Source organism: Thamnophis elegans, chromosome 1 (genome assembly GCF_009769535.1).
Source record: "Thamnophis elegans isolate rThaEle1 chromosome 1, rThaEle1.pri, whole genome shotgun sequence".
In the NCBI taxonomy this organism is placed as follows: Eukaryota; Metazoa; Chordata; class Lepidosauria; order Squamata; family Colubridae; genus Thamnophis; species Thamnophis elegans.
This window is the reverse complement of record NC_045541.1, coordinates 2,848,810-2,871,908: the sequence shown is the minus strand read 5'-3', so window position 1 is coordinate 2,871,908 and position 23,099 is coordinate 2,848,810. Positions and strand designations below refer to the sequence as shown.

General features: G+C 37.4%; 1 protein-coding gene across 1 annotated transcript in view; it reads left to right on the top strand.

The window, feature by feature from the left end:
• CPS1 (carbamoyl-phosphate synthase 1) overlaps nucleotides 1-23,099 on the top strand; it is a 168,560-nt gene that overhangs the window by 9,636 nt on the left and 135,825 nt on the right. Inside the window, exons 3-9 of the mRNA XM_032233904.1 lie at nucleotides 4,472-4,616; nucleotides 5,710-5,799; nucleotides 7,364-7,420; nucleotides 8,438-8,530; nucleotides 16,404-16,493; nucleotides 20,124-20,252; nucleotides 21,440-21,546. Of these exons, the coding sequence (XP_032089795.1) occupies nucleotides 4,472-4,616; nucleotides 5,710-5,799; nucleotides 7,364-7,420; nucleotides 8,438-8,530; nucleotides 16,404-16,493; nucleotides 20,124-20,252; nucleotides 21,440-21,546 (711 nt within the window). The remainder of the gene's footprint in view (nucleotides 1-4,471; nucleotides 4,617-5,709; nucleotides 5,800-7,363; nucleotides 7,421-8,437; nucleotides 8,531-16,403; nucleotides 16,494-20,123; nucleotides 20,253-21,439; nucleotides 21,547-23,099) is intronic.

Here is a 23,099-nt window from a genome sequence, read left to right as displayed (position 1 = left end):
CCATCCGGTGAGAGGAGGTTCGACCGGTGGACCCGGAAGTAACTTCCGGAACGCCTGCCAAGGTGGCGCAGTGGTTAAATGCAGCACTGCAGGCTACTGCTAGATCAGCAGGTCAGCGGTTCAAATCTCACCGGCTCAGGGTTGACTCAGCCTTCCATCCTTCCGAGGTGGGTAAAATGAGGACCCAGATTGTTGGGGGCGATATGCTGACTCTCTGTAAACCGCTTAGAGAGGCCTGAAAGGCCTATGAAGCGGTATATAAGTCTACTGCTATTGTTATTGCTATTGCCCCAGCCCTGTTGCTCACTCGCTCACCCCTGCCCGTCTGGAAGCAGCTCCATCGCTCACTTCCCCCGCCCATCCGCACTATCATAGCCCAATTCATTGTCAAGTCCCATACCTGGGAGTGGAGGTGGTGAAGGGAGAGGCATGGAGAGATCCAGCGGCACAATCCACCAGACAGCAGTGGCAAGCTCAGGAGTTTCCTCCTGGATTCCCATCTGTCCTGCCTCCTCCGATCTCCCAAAGTTCTTTCCCCAGCTTGTGAAAGCTTTCTACTGGATTCCCCTCTGTCCTGCCTTCTCCGATCTCCCTAATTTCGACCCTTAATCCTTCAGTTGTCTATTTTTGGAAGGTTTTCCCCTCTCTTCCCCCCTCCCTTTATAGGAGTCCCAAAAATTTTTGCCACATGGCTTGAGGGTGGTGACTGAGTGATGTCAAGTTGTCCATACCCGCCCGGTCACATGACTGCCAAGCCACGCCCACAAAATAGGCCACACCCACAGAATAGGTTCTAAATAAAATTAAAACCCACCACTAATATACAACTAATATATAGGTATTAGTATACCTCCATATACTACTTTTTTCCCTTTCATCTGCTTCAGTGTAGGGTTCTGTTACTTGTTTTTCCAGTTACATGTAATTTGGCCTTTAACACAACTTATTTTTTAATCTACCACCCTTTTAATTCAACCAATATATATGAAAAAATGGTTTAAAATGATCTCTTATAGTGACTTTAAGTCAATCTATCATCATATTATTTAATCCTGCTTATTAATCAAGGAGAGATACTTATTAATTGAGAGCCAGTTTGTGTTTAAGACTTAGAAACCAGGAGGCTGTGACTTCTGTCTTAGCCATGAAAACCTGTAGGGTAAACTTAGGCCAGTCACTGTCTCTTTGCCCAAACCACCTCACAGGGGTGTTGTGGGGAAAATAATAGGAGGGGGAGGTGTTGGTTATGTTTGCCACCTTGAGATATTTGTAAGAATAAAGGTGGGATACAAATTAAAAAAAAATATTCCAAACATATTTACGGTTTCTTCCACCTTCAAATGATGAATATTCAGTTCTGGCTAGCTTTTCTATTTCCCTATCTCTACCTATTCTATGCTTTAGAAATATTTAACATGATGGGTAAGTGCTTCTATCTCATTCGCTGGCTGGGGAATTCTGGGAGTTGAAGTCCGGACATCTTCTAGTTGCTAAGGTTGAGAAACACTGTTCTATCTGGAACAGAACTTTTGAAATACTGCAACTTAAGAGAACCCAGACCATTTGACCAGTTTGGGAAGATAATTAAAGCATTACTGCCACATTCTGAACAAACTCTGCTTTCTTATCTGCGAAATCATCACACCAAAGAAAGACCCCTCATTACTCTTACTGGAATTCAGTAGCAGCTACATTAAAGTACATAAATTTGGTTGCAAGGTTTTGCATCTGGAAATAATTATTTGTGCTTCTTTGACATGCTAAATACTAGTTCTTTTAATATACCTGCCAGCTCACAACTGCTTCATATAGATCAGAATGATGGAGAGCACGACTAATTTTTCTACGGTGATAGACGATGGGTAATATATTTTGCTGCATCACCACTGCCAAGTTGCACCAGAAGGATTAATTTCCCTTCAAGATGGTGGTTTATTGGCAGAAATGTTGTTTGTAAACTGTGCATGAGCTTGTTTTCAAATGCATTTGCTCCTCTGCTCCCCAAAATGGATCTAAGTTTCACACAGCTTGTCACTGTATTCAGAATATGTCTCACGGGAATCAATATCAGAGTTCCAGAGATTGTGGGAAAGTACACCCTGCCAATTTGGAGGATGGCCAGCATAGCTTGCATGAGCTGTTGAAAAGCATCTTTGGCACAATATAAATCCTGTGCTACAGGTAGTCCTTAACTTACAACCATTCATAACAGCATTGGAAAAACTTACAACCAGTCTTAGGACTTGATTTGATTTGATTGCACTTATATGCCGCCCTATTCCCAGAGGGACTCATGGCGGCTAACAAATCAAAAGGAGGGAATACAAACAAGGGGAAAAACAATAAACAAGCAATTACAAAAAGAATTTAAAAACAATCAACAGCCACACAGTTCGAGCGGGGACGGGAACTCGTCAACCCCAGGCCTGTCGGAACAGCCAGGTTTTAAGGGCTTTGCGGAAGGCGTGAAGGGTGGTGAGGGTCCGAATCTCCATGGGGAGCTCGTTCTAGAGGGCCGGAACAGCCACAAGGAAGGCCCTCCTCCGGGTGGTAGCCAATCGGCATTGGCTGGTAGATTGGATTCGGAGGAGGCCTACTCTGTGGGATCTAATCGGTCTGTTGGAGGTAATTGGCAGCAGGCGGTCTCTCAAGTACCCAGGTCACTTATGTCCATTGCAGTATCCCCACAGCCACATGACCAAAATTTGGGTCCTTCGCAACTGGGTTGTATTTATGATGGTTGCAACATCCTGGGGCCATTTGTGATCTTCCCAGCCAGCTTCCAACAAGCACTTAACAACTGCAGTGACAATGACAAAAAAGGCTATAAAATTGAACATCACTCACTTTGCAACTTAGTAATGGAAATTTTGATCCAAATTGTGATTATAAATTGAGGATTACCTGTATTGAGGTCTCATAGGATTAATGTAATGTTGCTGAACATTACAGGGTATTAATACCAAGGCTAGAGCAATCTTCATTACGAAGAACATAGAAACCAGAGTATAGAGAGGTATGTGGTTAAGCTAAAATTATAAAACCACATTTATTCAAATAGATATGCCTGATCAATTAGTCGATTCAGAGAGACTCCTTGTGAGATTTCCTCGTTGGATGTGAGCCAAAACTAACATATTTCAAATAATTCTAAATAACTACAGAACTGGCCTCAGTTATTAAGGAATATGTAAACTGTGCCTGGTAACCCACCCACTAGTATTTTGCCAATAAAAGCCACAAGCTTAGGAACAAGTTGTGATACTTTAAGGCACCGCGTTTCCTTGCTCTCCTCAGATTATCAATATTCAGAAAATATTTAACCAATCCTTTGGGCCAGCACTAGCAAAAAGGCCGATCTTCCCTGCATAAAGAGATCTTTTTTTATACTGGATTTCACAGCATATCAATGCAGGGAGATACAAAAAAGCATTGATAGGTATATTATATTATGTAATGATTTCTGCTTTACTGAAATACTTTTCTGAAATATAGCAAAGTGACTGAAAGTAGAAATGCAATTGTGTATCCATACCTTTATTACAATAACTTTTGGCCCAGGGGCTATAATTAATAAAAAAAGCATTCACACTTAACAGGAGGCCAGGTCTGCAGTAATAATTTATGTTCTTCAAAACTGCCCAACTAACTTCGATGGTATTACTTTATTATAAGCCTCCAGGGTTACAAAAATCATTCATTAAAACTAAGGACCTAATTTGTTTTAGTCATTGGCAAAATCTGCATATCAAGAATTACAAAATCATAGTCTGACATATTTCATACCAATTGTTTAATCTGACACATCATTTCTCTTAATTGATTAATACATTTAATTGTTGATATCAGCTCACTACCACTCTGGATTAGTTAAAGTGTTTTCCTGTGCGCAACAATCCATCCTTTCACAGGGAAGTCTACATTAAAAAAACAACGCTTCTTGCAATTTGCTGATATTTGAGAAATAATATGGCACTTCAATTATATATAATTTAAATAACAATGAAATAAATTCTATTTAGCCTGTGTAAATCATCCTGAAGAATGCTGGTGCCTTTACAAAGACACTAAGAATACTTCATTTTTGAGTACTGTGATATATATCCATATAAAAATGAAGTTCATGAGTTGGAGGGGAACATTTCTTAGTAGCTATCACCTGCACAAATGTTGTATCAGACTCAATGGGAATTTTTCCTTTCAAATCTTTAGGTGCATATTGTTTACAGACAATTAATTGACTACCATTTCTTTCATCGGTCAATTTATCATAATTAATAGCAAAAATGGCAATATTTAACTTCTCCCCTCCAATTAGAAAGTGTTAATATTTCCAGCCAAATCAATAGTTCAAGAAAACGGTTAACCTGGTTTCTTATATTCTGTCTTCCAGCCTGCTGATCTGGCAGGGAGTATTAATTTTGTGTGGGTTTTAATCTAGAAAAATAATTTCCTATTGTGCTAAATCCAGATACACCGAAAGTCTGACTGATCCCAGCTACCATGGACAGATCCTCACCATGGTCAATCCCATCGTAGGAAATGGCGGTGTCCCGGACACAGCTGCTTTAGATGAAATTGGCCTCAGGAGATATTTGGAGTCTGATGGCATCAAGGTAAGGAACAACCCCCCCCCCCCGTAACACAAAAATATTGGACATAAAATTTGGAAATGGGCGCAAGAAATTACAGGAGAACAGATAAAATACAAACCCGAAATCTTTCTACTGGGAATAATCAAAGGGAAATATACAAAGAAAATTAAGTACATATTAACACATCTGCTAACTGCAGCTAGAATAGCATTTGCCCAGTGCTGGAAACAAAATAATTTCCCCTCGGGAGAATTAGTGATAAAAAAAAAACTTTGGATTGTGCAGAGATGGACAAATTAACACTGAAATTAAAAGATAAAGAAGAGTCGGAACATTATGAAATTTGGAACAATTGGTACAAATGGCTGCAAAACAAGAATAAAATTAATTAAGCCAAAAAACTATATATATAAATATATATAGAACTGTGTATAAAGGTGTGTAAATATAGAAGCGAAATATTATATACATGTACAGGTATGATGACATAGCAATGTTGATGTAATGACTGTAAGGTGTTGTAGAAGGGAAAAAATAATAAAAAAAAATCTGCTTAAAAAAAAGAAAAAAAAAAGAAAATGTCTTATGACTGTTTTTCACACTTATGACCGTTGCCGCTTCCCTATGGTCACGTGGTCAAAATTCTGACACTTGGCAACTGGAATATATTTATAATAGTTGGTGTATCTTGGGTCATTTGATCAACGTTGGCAACCTTCTGATAAGCAGTTGCCAGATCCACTCAACCGCCATGTTACTAACTTAACGTTGCTTGTGCAAATGCAGCTTCGCGTGATCATGTGCTTGTGTGACCTGGGTCCCAACAGGCCACGGCCCAGTAGGTTAAGAGCCGAGGTGGCGCAGTGGTTAGAGTGCAGTACTGCAGGCCACTTCAGCTGACTGTTATCTGCAGTTCGGCGGTTCAAATCTCACCGGCTCAAGGTTGACTCTGTAAACCGCTTATGAAGCGGTATATAAGTCTAACTGCTATTGCTATTGCTATCCCTGCTCTAGACCATGTCCTCAGTAAAACAGACTTGGAATTAACCCTTTCCTGCTAAGCATTGTTTTAAAACACTTTTAGAGTAGTTTTAGAGTCACGTTGTCTTCATAGGTTTCAGGTCTGCTGGTGCTGGATTACAGCAATGAATACAGTCACTGGCGGGCAGTCAAACCTCTGGCTGAATGGCTGAAAGAAGAAAAGGTGAGGCAGAATATATTTCCTATGGAAAATATTTTTATATTATTTTTATAATATTCATAGCCTAAATATTTCTAGGTCGATGGGTTGTTTCTTTGCTATGATTGAAAAAAAATGAAAGTCCATCTTTGATAGCAGCTTTCACTGAATATTAAAAATATTTTTATTAATAGCGATTTGTGTTTTACTGTATTGCAAAAATCAAAGAAGATGTCTCTTTTCTATTCTTATTTACTAGATTAACAACAATCTGGACTTTTTGCAGGTTTTTTTTTTTAAACAAAAAAGTTTTTCTCTTTCTCTTTACACCAGTGGAGAAGAAACACAGCTTGATATTACAACTTCTTTCCTGGTTCTATACGGAGCCCAGAATCTTTGAGAGAAATTATGGAGATTATGTGTTTCCAGTTCAAATTAACTTTATAAAGTACACTTCTCTTTAAATCCTATCTCCCCTCAGAAATACATTTCCCAGGATTCTTTTAACAGAAATATTGGCAAGTCAAAAAACCTACATGCCTTCTCTTGTGTTATAGTGATCATGTTGATGTTATGATATTTTGACTGGTTTGTAGATGAAAGTTACTATACAGCAGTGGTTCCCAAACTTGGCAACTTTAAGACTTGTGGACTTCAACTCCCAGAATTCTCCAGCCAGCTAGAGCTGGCTGGAGAATTCTGGGAGCTGAAGTCCACAAGTCTTAAAGTTGCCAAGTTTGGGACCCACTGCTATACAGGATTGAAATAAATCTGTGGCAGTTTCAAGCTCAGTTTTTATGACATTGTTGATTTATTAGTCATCATATGGGTTCATAGCCTAAATATTTCTAAGTTGATGGGTTGTTTCTTTGCTATGATTGAAAAAAAATAAAAGTCCATCTTTGATAGCAGCTTTCGCTGAATATTAAAAATATTCAACACATAGCACTTATTGGTATTTTAGTATGACATATAGAAATTATATTTGTATATGTTGAATGTTGAATGTTGAATGTTTATTTTATTTATATGCTGCCCTTTTCCCCCGAAGGGGACTCAGGGCGGCTCACAACTCAACCAAGGGAGGGGGATACAGACAAAAATTTAAAAAACGTGCAACAATACATAATTTAAAACACACAACAGTCATACCATTCGAGAAGGGGGTAGAAGCTTTTTAGCCCCAGGCCTGTCGGAATAGCCAGGTTTTAAGGGCTTTGCGGAAGGTCTGGAGGGTGGTGAGGGTTCAAATCTCCATGGGGAGTTCGTTCCAGAGGATCGGAGTGGCCAGAGAGAAGGCTCTCCTCCGGGTGGTCGCCAGTCGACACTGGCCAGCGGATGGAATTCGGAGGAGGCCTAATCTGTGGGATCTAATCGGTCTAGTGGAGGTAATTGGTAGAAATTATATTTGTATATAGAAAATATATTTGTATATAGGAATTATATCTGTATATAGAAATTATATTTTCATATGTTTATATTATATTTGTAATAAATGAATTAATGAATTAATTTCCATAATCAGATGGAATTACCAGAAGTTTCAATTTTTAATTTTTAGTATACTACCACTTGTTTTTCCCCCCAGGTACCAGCTCTTTATGGGATTGACACCAGGATGCTTTCTAAAATAATTCGAGACAAGGTAGACAAAATCGAGTTATTGAAAAGTCCCTGTAGTTGGCTGTTATAATAAAACTTTCCAAATTATTTTTGGATAAATGAAAACTACAAAATAGTTCCCAAACCTTTGACTTAATCATAATCTTCTCTAAGTGGATATGAAAGTAAAAAGCAAAATAATAAGGTGGACAAAATATTTTCCTTTTTATTGACACTTTTCCTGAATTAAATTGTCAAGTTGCTTTTTCCTTTAAAACTGAAAACATGAAATCCACAGATTTAAAAAAATGCTTCAAAAGGTCAAACTGAAATAATTTAGCACATGAAAATAACAATTATAAACTTCCTTCAAATATGAAGTGCCATGACTTTTAATATTAAATTTCAGAATGGTTCTTGCTTGGTTTAAACCGAGTTGAACTCTTTCACCTACATCCGTTTATACCTTGTAAAACAGAATAGTTTTTTTTTTCTGTTTCTTGATACTTTTAGTTTTTTTTTTAAAAAATAGAAATAAATGGGCTTTTGGACAGAATTCAAGGCAAATACATTTTTTCTTCTCATTATGGGAATTATAACAAATCAGATCATGGTGGCATTAAGCCTCATAGGTCTCTCCCCCAACTTTCCCCCCCCCAAAATCTGAAGAATTTGGGATTTTGAGATAATTCAATAAGAATGGTGTTAGGTCTGTGACAGATAATTTCTGCTCTTTATTTCAGTTGTCTTTTTTTATATATATAGAAAGATTAAGTAAGGCAACTATTTTGACTTTTGGGTGCTCCATGTAAGCACTTAGTGCTGACTTGAAACCAGCTTTGGACTATTGCAATTACTTTATATTGAATGATTTTGAGAATTTGTTCTTCTGGCTGTGCTGTGATTTATGTGAGGCTGGGACAAAGGTGATATTTTCTTTGCAATGCAGAGTCACCGCAGAATTGCTTTGGAAGTTTGGGAAGTAGAAAGATAGTGGTATGAAAATGTCCTTTGTCCTCAGGTATCTGATAACAATATATATATATTTTTAATTGAACAGGGAACTATTCTTGGAAAGATTGAATTTGAGGGTCAGCCTGTGGAATTTTTGGATCCAAACAAGAAAAACTTAATTGCTGAAGTATCAACAAAGGTAAATATTCCATTCTCAGTCGAGACATTGTAGAAGTACAGCAGTTTCTTCTGTTGTCCTACTTTTGATTATCATGATGATGAGAATTTCGAAAGCTGTGTATATTGTTTGGGATGAGCCAAGCACCATCATGGGGCCTCATGATTGTGTGATTAGAACAAGTTTAATTTGGAAAGAAGGCCAGGCCACAGGTTCTCATCATCGGTTTATGATCTTTGTTTCCTCTGAAATGAATTATCTTCATCCTAGAAGTGGGGGAGAATTTCTTTAAGTTTCTTGATAACTTGGCTATGAAGGTAAGATGACACGAGGAACTTTTTCTGCTATTACTACACAATTATAAAACTGCTGGGGTGGTGGTGGTAACTCTTTTGAATCAGAGGCTTTTGTCTTTGTTGTGATGGACCATTCTCTACTTTATTTAATCACTGTTTTGTTTGAAAAGAGATATGATAGATTTTATTCACGTCCTGCATCAAATTGGATGTCTTACTGAAGGTCGTATCCATGTTTTTGTAAACTACAAACCCAGAATGGTTTATTTCACCAAGTCTCTACAAAAATGCACTTGGCAATCATGCATACAAGCACATGTATGACATTATTTCCAAGTTAGAGAGAAAGATTAAATTAACCCCAATTTCCATTTGGTTACATTTGTTACAGTGAGAAGAGCCAAATCTTACTTTCAAAAATAGTCTGTTGTTTTTAAAAATAAAACGAAACTTTATTAAAACCTTCACTTCTGAAAACTATTACTCTAGACTCCTTTGAATTGTGCAATCATTGAAGACAATGCAAGACTAAGTAAATGAGAGAATTTATAGGGCAAAAGGAAATTCAAGAGGATCAATTGACATCTTCGTTGCCCTTATAAGGGTTTTTCCAGATGTTTCTATAGTAGCTGTTTAACATAAGCTAAGTAGTTTATGGTTATGAATTCCAATTCCAATTTCCAATTTAATAAAATTTGTATGCCGCCCACTCCCTAGGGACTCTGGGCGGCTTACAGACAGATAAAAACATTTAAAAATTTAAAAATAAGGTACATTATTAAAATTGCACATCATCCAATCAGTGTAGGTGGGGCTGGACATTGATCAACAGCCCCAGGCCTGCCGGAACAGCCAGGTCTTGGTGGCTTTACGGAAGGCCGGGAGAGTGGTAAGGGTCCGGATCTCTACAGGTAGGTCGTTCCACAGGGCCGGCGCAGCTACAGAGAAGGCCCTCCCCCGGGGAGCCGCCAGCCGGCATTGTCTGGTCGACGGCACCCAGAGGAGGCCCAACCTGTGAGATCTAGTTGGTCTTTGGGAGGTATGTGGCAGGAGGCGGTTATGAAATGGTTATGTTGATGCTGATCTGATGATTTTACTTGTTTTATGTCAGCTGCCAATTATGTGTTTATTGTTAAGTTATTGTTTATAGAATTTTTAATTATTAGTCACCCAGAGTCATGGTTTTGAGTGGACTGCCATTTGAACGGAAATATATAAATAAACAACCAACGAAGCAATCAAGGAAAATAGGAGCTTTACGCATGAATTTAGCGAGGATATGACTTAGTTATATCTATTCATGCACCTGGTTAGAAGACTGATCTAGCATGGGAAAGGAACTTATACATGCTGAAATATTTAATAAATAAACAATCTTGTGTGGATTTTGCAGAAATGAAACATGTCAAAAACTGAAAGATAATGTTGCTATATTAGTTTTGGAACTACAAATATTAAATATGTTTGCATGGAAGTATGGACTTAATGAAACCTTCAAAAATCACTAGAAAAACCAACACAATTTTGTTTGTTTATTTATTACAATAATTTATATACAGGTTTGCCTTGTCCTAGGGCTGCTACTACTAATTGCAATTTTGTGTGGACTATTCCGCATTATGTTTGCTTAGAAAAAGACATCATGACAAAAGGGAGGCTTATTGCCAAGGTCTGTCCTGCATAAGAAGATAAACATTTTACCGACGGTAAAGAATGGCACAATACAAATTTATAGGTATAGATCCAAAGTCTGAAATAATTGCTGATTTTTTTCCAGAATAAAAGCTTATTAATTTCCCAATGAAATCAGCTTAAATTAATTAGAGCTCCAATCTTAAATTGGTAATTTTTCAATTTTCCTGAATTAGAACAAATCCTGCTCTCATTAATTTTCCTTTCAATTCAGTATGTTCCATGCAGCAAAATCCTTCATATGTGAACAGTAAGCTGTAACTGTGTGATACATTTTGAATTATCATGATAGAAATTAAAGTAGCCCCCAACTGTTCTGAAAAATAAATATGCAGATCTATAGAGTAAGTGTAAATGTTTGTGACATAGAATTCTAGTTTTTCAAAGTGAAGCAAACACAGTTGTACGAAATGGAAGTAGCATATTAATTATATATTTTCTAAGCAAGATGGGATAACAAGCTGGCTTCTTTGACATTTCTAGCAGCAAATATGTCATTTGTGAGGTTTAGTTGGTTTAGTTCCCATGATTGACAACATTCAAAATATCATCCAAAATTAAATCAGAGTTCAAGGTAGAGCTTTCCTCAAAATTCCAATTTATTAAGAGAGACATGTTGGCACATCTGTGGAAAACCCGAATCTGAAAGCTTCCTGGGTTTTCCAACCAGTTGAAAGTTCATGATCTTGTCCCCACACCCACAAGTCCGTCACATGGTCCAATCTTCCACTGCCATGCTGGCATTTCCACCCATCTAGTTCCAATCAGGATGACCTTGGGCTTCTAGAAAGGAATGTTTTATTTTGACAACAACACATTCTACTCCTTACTATTCCCCCTCCCAATTACCCCACTAATGAAACAGCATAGTAAAATAATAGAGAGAGTGGCAGGCCAAAGATCCTAAAAGGAATATGACTGCAGGCCTGATAATGATCTTCAAGAAGCCTGACTTTGGTACTACTGATAAAAAAATCCATTCAAGAACATTCAACCCGAATCTTCAGTTACAGATTTATATTGAACCTGAAATGTGCCAGTTCATATAAATTTAGAGCTAAATCTTTTTCTCCATTTTCTCCTGAATAACTTGACATCTCCTCATATTGGTTTTTAACCTTAAGGCTATTGCACCCAGACAGTGGTGCGTTTCAAAAATTGTTTGAACCTACTCTGTGGGTGTGGCCTCCTTTGTGGGAGTGGCTTGCCGCCCATATGACCGGATGGGAGTGGCTTGCTGCCCATGTGACCGGATATGAAGATGCCGACGACACCTGTCAGAACCACCTTAAATTACCTCTCACACAGCACTGGCATGCATAAGAATAGGATGTAAACTTGTTTATTAAAAGGCATCTTTGGTTTGCGTTAAAACAACTTCAACACACGCAATGTTCTGATTGCACCACAAACGCAGTAGTCATCCTTGCCTTTCACAGAGGCCCTGAGTTTTATAAATATGAGCATGATAGTGTAGAATAATCACATCCAAGGACCAGTGTGGGTTTCAAAATTTTTTTGAACCTCTTCTGTAGGGGTGTCCTGCTTTCCGGGTCCACTGGTGGAACCTCTTCTAACCGGTTCGGTAGATTTGACGAACAGGTTCTACCGAATAGGTGCGAACTGGTAGGAACCTACCTCCGCACCCAGAGATGAGCATGTTGGAATGAGTGAAGGTATAAGAATATTGGACAGAAAAGAGGCCCAGTTCACCCAGTAGGATATACATCTGAGGGAATGAATTTAATGGTTCTCCAAATAGCTGGCTAGATTATTTTCACAATTGTATGTAGAACTGATTTCTTTTACCAGCTAAATGAATATTCTATTTGCCATCTTTTAAAAAATACATAAAGGGTATAAAATAAGAAGAAGACTCCTTGAGATCTAAAAAATTTGTTCCATTTTTAACTATTTCACAGAATTAATTATCACCAGAAGTGGATGATGTTGATAATCTGTGCTAGTACAAAGAATGAGTGATAAAAAGACACTAAAACCAGCAGGTGTAGATGTGAGATGAACACAACTCCCGTGATCCCATTATCTTTACAACTTTATTTTATAGAGTTATAAAGTAGTATCGAAAATAAAGCTGACAATTAACCAAGCTATTCAATTATAGCACACAATGATCTTATTTATTATATTATATTATACTATATTACATTTATAATTTAGAATTATAAGGGCTGCCCAGCCCAGCACTTCCACTATCAAGAAATGGCTTTCATATAAATCAATTTATGATAACATTTAAGAATTTTTATTATCAATAATAGGTTAGAAGAATCTGATAATATTTTTAATAAAGCAATAGGCAGCTCTTGTCAGAATATATTGAAACTGCAACAAATTATTTAATTTTCCTTATTTCTTTTTCTGCATTTTTCAGAGTCTAGGGGCTAGAGTAAATTTAATAATTTCCTTGACATTTCAAAGGGCTGAGGTTATTTCCAGAGAGTATGAATGAAGGTCAGGTTAGACGTAATAGAGGCTTGTGTCTTTTTTCCCCCTTTTAATCTGGTTTCCCATATATGAAGTTTAAAAGTTTTATGTCAAACTGTGTGAACAGATCAGGAGTAATAAAACCTTAGTGCTTTCTGTTCTTTTGTATCAGGTGATAGTTGTCCCTTGCTAAGTAACATTTGAAAAAAGGAATTCTATGTGGTATCTTCTTGAACTTATAATATCTCTTGGAAGTTCATGGTATTACTGGTCGAAGTCCACTTGTGTCATTTCCTGCATATCCAGGAACTAGAGATTTCAGCCAAAGATGTAAATGTATATTATGTAAGAACTGTCACAATAAGATTTCTCTTCTTTCTTCATAATAGGAACTATAAAGATTTGGGTCTGTAGTTGTTGTCTAGGAATCATACAATCTGGCGTGTAGCATTCCCAGATATGTTGGAGATTGAAGGGAATGAGGAGCTCTCTATTGTATGGTGCACTAGACTTCTGGATGAGTCCAAAATTTTAAATTGCAGAGAGGACTTCTGCTTCAGTAGTTCACATGTTCTCTTTAGGTCTGTTTCTTTCTTTTCCCCTGAGAAGCTTCTATTTTCTTCCAGAATAGTGGTAATTCACTTGTGAAATGATTCTGTTAAGAGATTATCATCTTTTCATGAAGCCTTCCAGCTGTGAAATATCAGTGTGCCAAAAGAGCCCGATTAAAAGGGGCTTATTAAACAGATAAAAATAGTTCGCTCAGCAGTAGATCAGACATGGACTTTGCATTTAAAATCACAGTTGTCTTAAACCCAATGGATTTGATGACGATGAGGAATGCTGATTTGCGTATTGAAGGAACAGAAATAAAATATAGGCAGCCTTCAGAACTACCAATAACTTGTCAATTGATCTATATCAGGGGTAGTCAACCTTTTTATACCTCCCGCCCACTTTTGTATCTCTGTTAGTAGTAAAATTTTCTAACCGGCCACCGGTTCCACAGTAACGGTGATTTATAAAGTAGGGAAGTAACTTGACTTTATAAAATTTATAAAGCAGAGTTACATCAAACCCCTACCACCCACCATGAAAGCTGGAACGCCCACTAGTGGGCGGTAGGGACCAGGTTGACTACCACTGATCTATATCAATGTGGGGCAATAAGGGTGAACATTGAGCATATGACGATAATTTTGCACAAAGTTCCTGAAAGGGCAGAATTCTATTTATATGACCACATTGATCATGACTAGAAGATTATTAAAACATGAACGAAAACATAGATTAGGATAGAATGAATTCCTTTTTTACTTTTCTCCTAATACTAGAAGACAGCCACTCAGTGAAATTAACATTGGGCAGTAGATTCAGAAAAGATTTTCAAAGAGATTTGTGTGTGTGTGTGTGTTTTGCAAATTACATAATTTGCACGAAGGTCTCCTATATAAGATGTAATGAAACGATGGCCATAGATGTATAAAAGAGATAGATGGCTCTTCTGTAGCCTGGTGCCCACCGGATAGCTTGAATTACATACCCTCTTATCTGTAGCAAAGAGAGCACCTTTGGCTGGAGCCAAGAAAAGTTCTAACTGAACATAAAGTGGGTGGGTTGTTGCTAAGGAAAAAAGTATAAAGGAGGAATACACAGCATTTTACTTTAAGATAGCTAAATACTGTATGTACTGTGCATTTTATTCTCTTAACCTGCTCTGAAAAGAGGAAATGGTAATGTAAATTAAATTAAATTTAGACATGGTATGTTTGAATATCTGGAAAGGTTTTAGAGTAGGACATGTAGGGAACCTTCATGTCCTACTCATGAAGTCGATCTGCATAGCCATTCCAGTGAAGACAAATCTGGTGTAGATGGCTCCTCATTCTCAACCAGTAGGATTCTACTTCCATTATTCATGCTAAAAGCAGAAGATAGCAGCTTAAAATATTAAAGTATGACATTCTCAGTACTACCTTCCTCTGTAATTACATAGATCTTAGGGGCATTTCACAAACTGAATCAGTAGGTAATGAAATGAAAAAGAGATTGAAGAAGTTGCTGGGAAAATCACTTCTGCCTCTCACAGTAGCTTCTGCTACTACTAATACTATTACTGGTTCTCCTCCTCCATACCCTCTTGACCCTTTTCTGCCAAACAGACTACAGGAATGATACTAATTGGAGCCATACAGATGTGAACTCCAGAAGAAAACAATAGCAAGTCATTATAGTATTGTTTATGAGAGTCCAATTCAACTAAATGAAGAGATTAATTTATACCTCTATCTATACCTGTCTGTATAAAGGACCACTCAATAGGTTGGTAGCATGAGCCCACATCCCAAGATATACAACGGGACACCCTTTCTTAGGCTGAGGAAGCCTACATTCTTCCAGTATTTGAATTAAGGCTTGAATGCTGCGAATTCTCTGTGGGATGCTATAAGCTTCTTAATAGAAGAGAATCAGAATATACATTACAGTGCAGAAGATGATGATTTTCAGGGAGTACTGATTCTTAATAAATAAAAAAAACTCAGATAAATTCAGGAGTAATTCAGATAAAGCAAAATTCATCAAATGCTTTGAATTAATGTTAGCAATAGCAATAGCAGTTAGACTTATATACCGCTTCATAGGGCTTTCAGCCCTCTCTAAGCGGTTTACAGAGACCGCCTGCTGCCAATTACCTCCAATAGACCAATTAGATCCCACAGATTAGGCCTCCTCCGAATTCCATCCGCCGGCCAATGCCGACTGGCGACTACCCGGAGGAGAGCCTTCTCTGTGGCTGCTCCGGCCCTCTGGAACGAGCTCCCCGTGGAGATTCGAACCCTCACCACCCTCCAGGCCTTCCGCAAAGCCCTTAAAACCTGGCTATTCCGGCAGGCCTGGGGCTAAAGAGCTTCTGCCCCCCTTCTTGAATGGTATGGTTGTTGTGTGTTTTAAATTGTCTATTGTTTGTTGGTCTTTTATCCCCTGTTTGTACCTCCTTTCCCTTGACTGAGTTGTGAGCCGCCCTGAGTCACCTTCGGGGAAAAGGGCGGCATATAAATGAAATAAATCCTAATCCTAATCCATATTGCCCCCAACAACAATCCGGGTCCTCATTTTACCCACCTCGGAAGGATGGAAGGCCGAGTCAACCCTGAGCTGGTGAGATTTGAACAGCCGAACTGCAGAACTGCAGTCAGCTGAAGTAGCCTGGAGTGCTGCATTTAACCACTGCGCCACCTCGGCTCTTACTGTTGACTCTCTCCTAACATGTTTATTTGTTCATCTGATTTATATACCTACCCATCTCACAAATGTTACTCTGGGTGGCATAAACAACCAGTATAATCAATTAAACAACAATTAAAAAGAGTTTGATTTGGTGTGAGTTACCTGATGCAAATCTCTAGTTAACAAATAAGCATACAATAATGTTTTTCTTTTTCCTAACATGTGTGAAGGAGGTCAGAATATATGGCAAAGGAAATCCAATCAAAATTGTAGCTGTGGATTGTGGATTGAAGCACAATGCTGTTCGTTTGCTAGTAAAGGTAAATCAACATGTTTCTTAAAAAAAAGACTCCTTTTCTATGTATCTGTGGTTTATTAGTTTGTTCAGGACTAACTGGAAAGCCTGGCTTGCTAATTTCTCAAACAGCATTTTATTGATATTGCAGCAATCTGAAATACTGACATTGACACATTCAATTCTTTTTTTTTAATAAAAGTTTTTTATTTTTATTTTTCAAAACAGACACAACACAAAAAATCCTCTTTCTTTACATACTGTGTATCAGTTGGTTACAAAAATTTTTCGTGCATTTCTTTCAAAGTCACCAATGATTCATATTAATTCTTCGGGATTGGGTGGCATATAAATGTGGTTAATTAAATTCTAGTATTTTAAATCAAATATATTTGTATATATTACCATCATCCTACTCCCATTCCCGTTTGACTATAATTGTTTAAACGTCCTTTGTCATAAAACATACCAAAACTCAGACATAACCACATACTGGTATCTCATTTGCTATTTCTAGTATCCCAATAACACTGTTCCTTATGGCCTATTCTAGCTAAACATCAATAACATTTAGTAACAAAGGTTTCTAATCTTCCTTTCCAAATCACTGTTTACAATTTACATCCAATTTCGCCATGTTGTACCCATACCTATATATACATTGTTATCATTATCTCTCCTTTATTTGACTATATCCATTATCATAATTTAGTTCTTTTTTAATTAATCTTTATATGTAACCAAACCATTTCTCATCTTCCTTTCATAGGTACCATTCAATATTCATATCCAGTTACTACTTGTTATACCAATACATATGGATACATTATTATCATTTTCAATTGTTTATTTAACCATATCTATTGTCACTAAATTTCACTAAGTCCAACTAGTTTTAGACTAAACACTTTCATCTATCAGCCTGTATCTTTCCAGTAGCGAAATAGTCTCATGTCTTCTGCCATTTGTGGCATCAGTCCTCTAATCGTCTTCTTAATCAAGTTTGTATGGACTCTTCTTTGCAACTCCTTGTTTATTGATTCTCTCATGTAATTTCAATGCCTTTCTTCTTTTTCCTTAATCAGCTTGTCTTTAATTGTCAGTGTTGTTATCGATAGTGTTACTAATAAAATTTCTCCCTTTAAATCCATAAGTTCTTTTATTTTTTCTTCTTCTTCTGTGTCTTGCCATCTAGGGTAGGGTTTCCATCCATCTGGTTCCCCTTTTCATATTCCACTTTTTCCATTTCTAGACAGAAACCATTCACCATAGATGTCAGTAAATTTGATTTCTTTGTAATCATTTTTCTCTTTATTGCTTGGGACTCTACCCTCTATTTTTCCCATTTGATAAGCATCTCCATCCTTTTCATCATATTTTTCTGTTAGGTGCTCTAACTTTTCAATACATTTTCTCAAATGTATTTGATAATTTCTGAATTGCAAATATTATCTCTAGCAAGCTGACAGTTTCTCTCTGTTGTTGGAAATAAGCTATTGTTTCCAGCTATTAAAACACTGCTGCTCTGACTTGGAAGTTTTTTTACAAGGTTACACCTAGGTTCACCATGTGATCTCTGGTTAAGGATATACTTCAAAGGAACATTTGTATAAACAAATGGTGCTTTACTTCTTATCACTTTCTATAAACAAACTGTGAGACTTTAAAGTTCCAGGCCAGAATAATCAGTAGTGAAAGTAAAAGTATTTTGTTTTCAATACTCAGATCTCCAGTCTTCAAGTAGCAGTTATCTCTCCATTTGTTGTTACAATTGTTGGAATTCTTTGTTCTTTTTGTATCTTTTAATATTCCAAGTTTAAAAAAAAGTCTAATTCTTACATGAAATAGAGAAGAAAGAATAAAAGACACATGTAGTAATGAATAAGGGGAAGTTTAGTTCATAGGTTGTGAAAGTAATAGTAAAAATTTTAGAAGAAGAAAACTTGATCCATTCATTTCAAATGGTTTGCATAAATTCAATCCATGAAAATAAGGTTTAAAAATTAAGATAACACACAGACCAAAACCATCCAAAGCTTAATTCCGCCACTTATTAGTTTTATTCTTAGATTTAAATTAGCTTTAAGTTTTTTATAGGCAGGCTCTTTTAAAACGGGTAAAAATTCCTCACCAGCTGTAAACACTTTCTCTTCCCTTCCGTTTTGGAGCCATCCCTACTTCGTCCATCTGGGGGCTGAGCTTTTAACACCAGCTGAGAGACCTTCTCCTGCATCAATCAGGGACTTTGCAATGTCCCTGTGATCAGCAGAATGTAGTCTTCCTGTTCACCATCTCTCCGGGACAGTTTAGGTCCGATTGGACTACCCAGCGAGAAAAGTATTGGCGGCGATCTCGGAACATCGAGATCGGGCAACCATTTCCTAGCGACATAGGCTCCTCCTCCAACACATTCAATTCTTATTGGAGTTGTTTGAATGTGTGTGTATTTGCTTGTGCATATGCACACATTTATGAGGAGGGAAAGGCTTCTTCTCATGATGGACTACCATATTGAAAAAGCCAACAACTGTGACCACTCCAGAGATGTGATCCACTTATCGGAGGGGCTCATACCTATGTACAATGTGTTTTCACTTTATTTTATCCTGAAAACAACCTTGCAAATTTATTTTAAAGACTTTATTTTAAATACATTAAAGCTAGACCTTGTTCAGCAACTGCCTTAGACAGGTGACTGCAGTTACAATGGTGATGGAACCAGACTTTGGTTTCAAAACCAACTTTGATACCAATCCTCTTATTTTGTTGTAAATGTGTTTTTATTTTCCATTTCATTTTCGTACAGTCACATATATACTGTGCATAACCGGGGCCATATAACATTAAACAATAAACACAGCCATTCTCTTGTCAACAATACCCCCCAAAATAGAAACCCAATGTACCTCTTCGACCCTCCATACACCCTTTCTTTCGCCCCCCTCCAACTTTCCATCTTCCCTCCAACATTCCCCTCTACCCTACTTCCCCTCCCCCTCTACCACTCCTCTCTCCCGATACGCTCCCTCCCTCCCTTCCTCCTCCCCCTCCCTTCAGTCCTCTCTCCGACCCTTGCTACCCCTCTTTCTTCTATCCCTGATACCAATCCTCTTATTGATGACCTTTGCAGACCTGCAAAGCAAAGGAAAACTGGAGTAAAATCATGAGCACAGTCACAGTTTCACTTAGCTACTGGTTAAGTGCCTAATGGCTGAATTGCCAGTCCCAATTGTGGTCACTACATGAGGACTGCCTTTATTTGAGAACAATTAAATATATATATTAAACCCATATTAACAAGAACTACCTCTTTGTATATAGTTATTGTAACCGCTACATCTAGTGTACAATTAATCAATAATTCTTTATAGAGAAATGCTCTAGTAGTGGGATATTATTTAATACTGTGGCTATCTCTAAAAGTGAATATTACATTCAATTATTTATACTTCATTTTCAGAGACAACCACAGTGATTAAGAATAGAGAAAACTCCTTTTTCCATTTGTTTGCAACCAACCAAATCTAAGTGAGCTATATTTGGAATGGGTTTTTCTCATATTCCGACTCAAGAATGTATCCTATTAGTTGCATTGCATATAATCTAGTTAATTGTCTAACAACCTTTGATGCCGTCTATCCTCTTTTGTTATCAGAGAGGTGCTGAAGTTCATTTAGTACCTTGGAATCATGATTTCACCTCAATGGACTATGACGGACTTTTCATTTCTGGAGGCCCTGGTGATCCAACCCAAGCACCAGAATTAATTGAAAATGTCAGGAAGGTAAAGTGTATATATTGGAATAAATGTTTTTCTCACGAAGCTGTTGACTTACATTACCGATGGTTTGTTTCTTTATTTGCATTTCATTAAAATACTACTCTTGAAATAAAGATGAAGAACATGGTGGAAGACAATACATTTGAGAATCAGTCTGTTTTGGATATGATTTAAAAATGGCAGCCTACAGTAATGATGTGGAAACGTTGTTACACAGGATTTACAAATGAAACCAGCTGATGTTTTAATAGCTAAAAGGGACACACAAATAAATTACAAGAGTGACTTGGCTGTGTGTAGAGTTAAACTCAGAAGAATGACTTGGAAAACTTATCTTGGACTTACAAAGGAGATGTTGTAATGAAAGAACTCCTGAGAAAAGACCAAGAGAAAATGAAAAGAAATCAACTTTGGAGATACTACTTAAAAGGAATAAACATTTAAAAATGATTTTTAAAGCAGAAATAAGGAATATAAAATTGGTTTAAGTGATCAGGGTTAAAATATATGTTTCCTCTAGTAATGTATATACTCATTTGACACCCTTTCACCCTAGCCTGGCTGATAAGGAGTCGAGCTCTGTAGCTCAATGGTTAACACATCTGCCTAAGAGGCAATAGAGCACAGGTTCGATTCCCAAACTTGGGTATGGCTAGCTGATGAGAGCTAAATAGCTTGAAATAGATCTATACTAGTCTCCCTTTATTTATTTATCAGCACAAACATAACATATATATACATACATACATACATACATACATACATACATACATATATATATATATATATATATATATATGGATTTTTTAAAAAAAATATCAAGTTCTCATATCCTACTTCAATAGTGGTGGGGAGCACAAGAACTAGCCTACTTCAAATTAGGATTGCTTGCTCTGCTGCTTCGACAGACCTCTGCATGAAAATGCATGAAACAGTAGCCTTTTTAAAGGCAGGTTTTCTGCATCACTTTGAACTAAAAAACCTGCCCTGATGCAATTTCTCTTTCCATCGTTATTAAATATGTGCAAATTACTGTCAGAGAAGAAGCTGGCAGTATCATTGTAAAAAGGGGATTGTTTAGAAATCAATTTAAAATACTGTCTATTACCAGAAAGAGTATTTTTTTGTTGTTATCTCTGCAGGTGAAAGCTCATTTTTAGTCATTTTTGATAGCAGTCTTTCTTGTCTAGGTTCTTAAAAATGATCGCCAGGAACCTTTGCTTGGAACCAGTATGGGGAATCTCATTACTGGATTGGCAGCTGGAGCAACATCCTACAAAATGACCAGGGCAAACAGGTATGAAACATATATGTGCCCAGGTTCAGGAACCAAGAGGCAGGAGTGCTTTTAATGACCATCCAGCACCAATCTTTTCGAGAGAAACTCAGCCAAAGAATTCCATATTTACTAAAAAGCAATTTATGTACCTCATGAGAATCATGCTTTTTGCTACTTAATGTACATTCAGTTCCTTCCAAAGTTGGCGTCTGGTCTACACTTGCTATTCTTTTAGGTTACAGGTAATCCTCAATTAACAATTGCAATTGGGAATATGAACTCCATCGCTAAGCTAGGCAGTTGTGAGGCTTGATGTCACATGATTGTGTTTCAGTTGCAGTTGCTAGGTGAAACCCAGGTGGTTTTCAAATAAACTTGCCTTTTGTGACTTCTCCATTGGCTTGTAGGGATCCTGCAGAAAGTTATAAACATTGATCATTTGAATGTGGGATGTTGCAACTATCATAATTACAAGGCGGTTGCCAAATGCCTGAATTGCAATCATTCAATGACTGCAACCAAAGAATCAGAGGTGGGTTCCTACCAGTTCACACCAGTTCGGCAGAACCGGTTCGTCAAATCTACCGAACCGGTTAGAAGAAGTTCCACAGTGGACCCGGAAAGCAGGCCACACCTACGGAAGAGGTTCCAAAATTTTTTGAAACCCACCTCTGACACACACACAGACAGACAGACAGACAGACAGACAGACAGACAGACACAGGGAGAGAGAGAAAGAGAAAGAAAGGGAAAATTTTTTATTTATTTATTTATTTATTTGATTGATTGATTGATTGATTGATTGATTTATAGGCCGCCAAATCCCGGAAGACTCCGGGCGGCTTACAACGAAAGAAAAAAAAAAGAAATAATAAAAAATGAAAATAAAATAAAGAAAGAAAGAAAAAAGAAAGAAAAAGAGTGAGAGAGAGATGAAAGAAAAAAAGAAAAAAGGGACAGAGAGACAAAAGGAAGGAAAGAGAGAGAGAGAGAGAGAGAGAGAGAGAGAAAGAAAGAAAGAAAGAAAGAAAGAAAGAAAGAAAACACGTGGCTGGCAAGCCACTCCCACCAGGTCACATGGCTGGCAAGCCACTCCCACAAAGGAGGCCACACCCACAGGGTAGGTTCCAAAATTTTTTGAAACCCACCACTGCAAAGGACCCACTGTAAGCCTCCACATTAAACACCATTGTAAATTTGGATAGTTGCTGAGCAAGAGGTGGTTAAATAAGGGCAATCTTTTACTGGTGAGACAGAAACTCCTGAAACACTCTGTCAAAACTCTCTCCCTGTTGTAAGAGTAGAGTGGACAGACCTGCTGGAGGACAGAAGTAGTAGCAAATGACAGCTCTGCAGAGGCAGAACAAGGGTTCCAGGAGCACTTAAAAATTGCAGAATTTGAACAACACTTTTTATTTTATAATATATGTTTTACTTAGTGACAAGTCCCATTTGCCAAAAATCTCAATTTTACTCAGTAACTTCTACCCTGTAGCATTTGTGGTTACCCTTTCCATTAGTGCAGTAGCCATAGCAACAATTGGCCCTTCATTATTTTCCAAAAAGCAAAT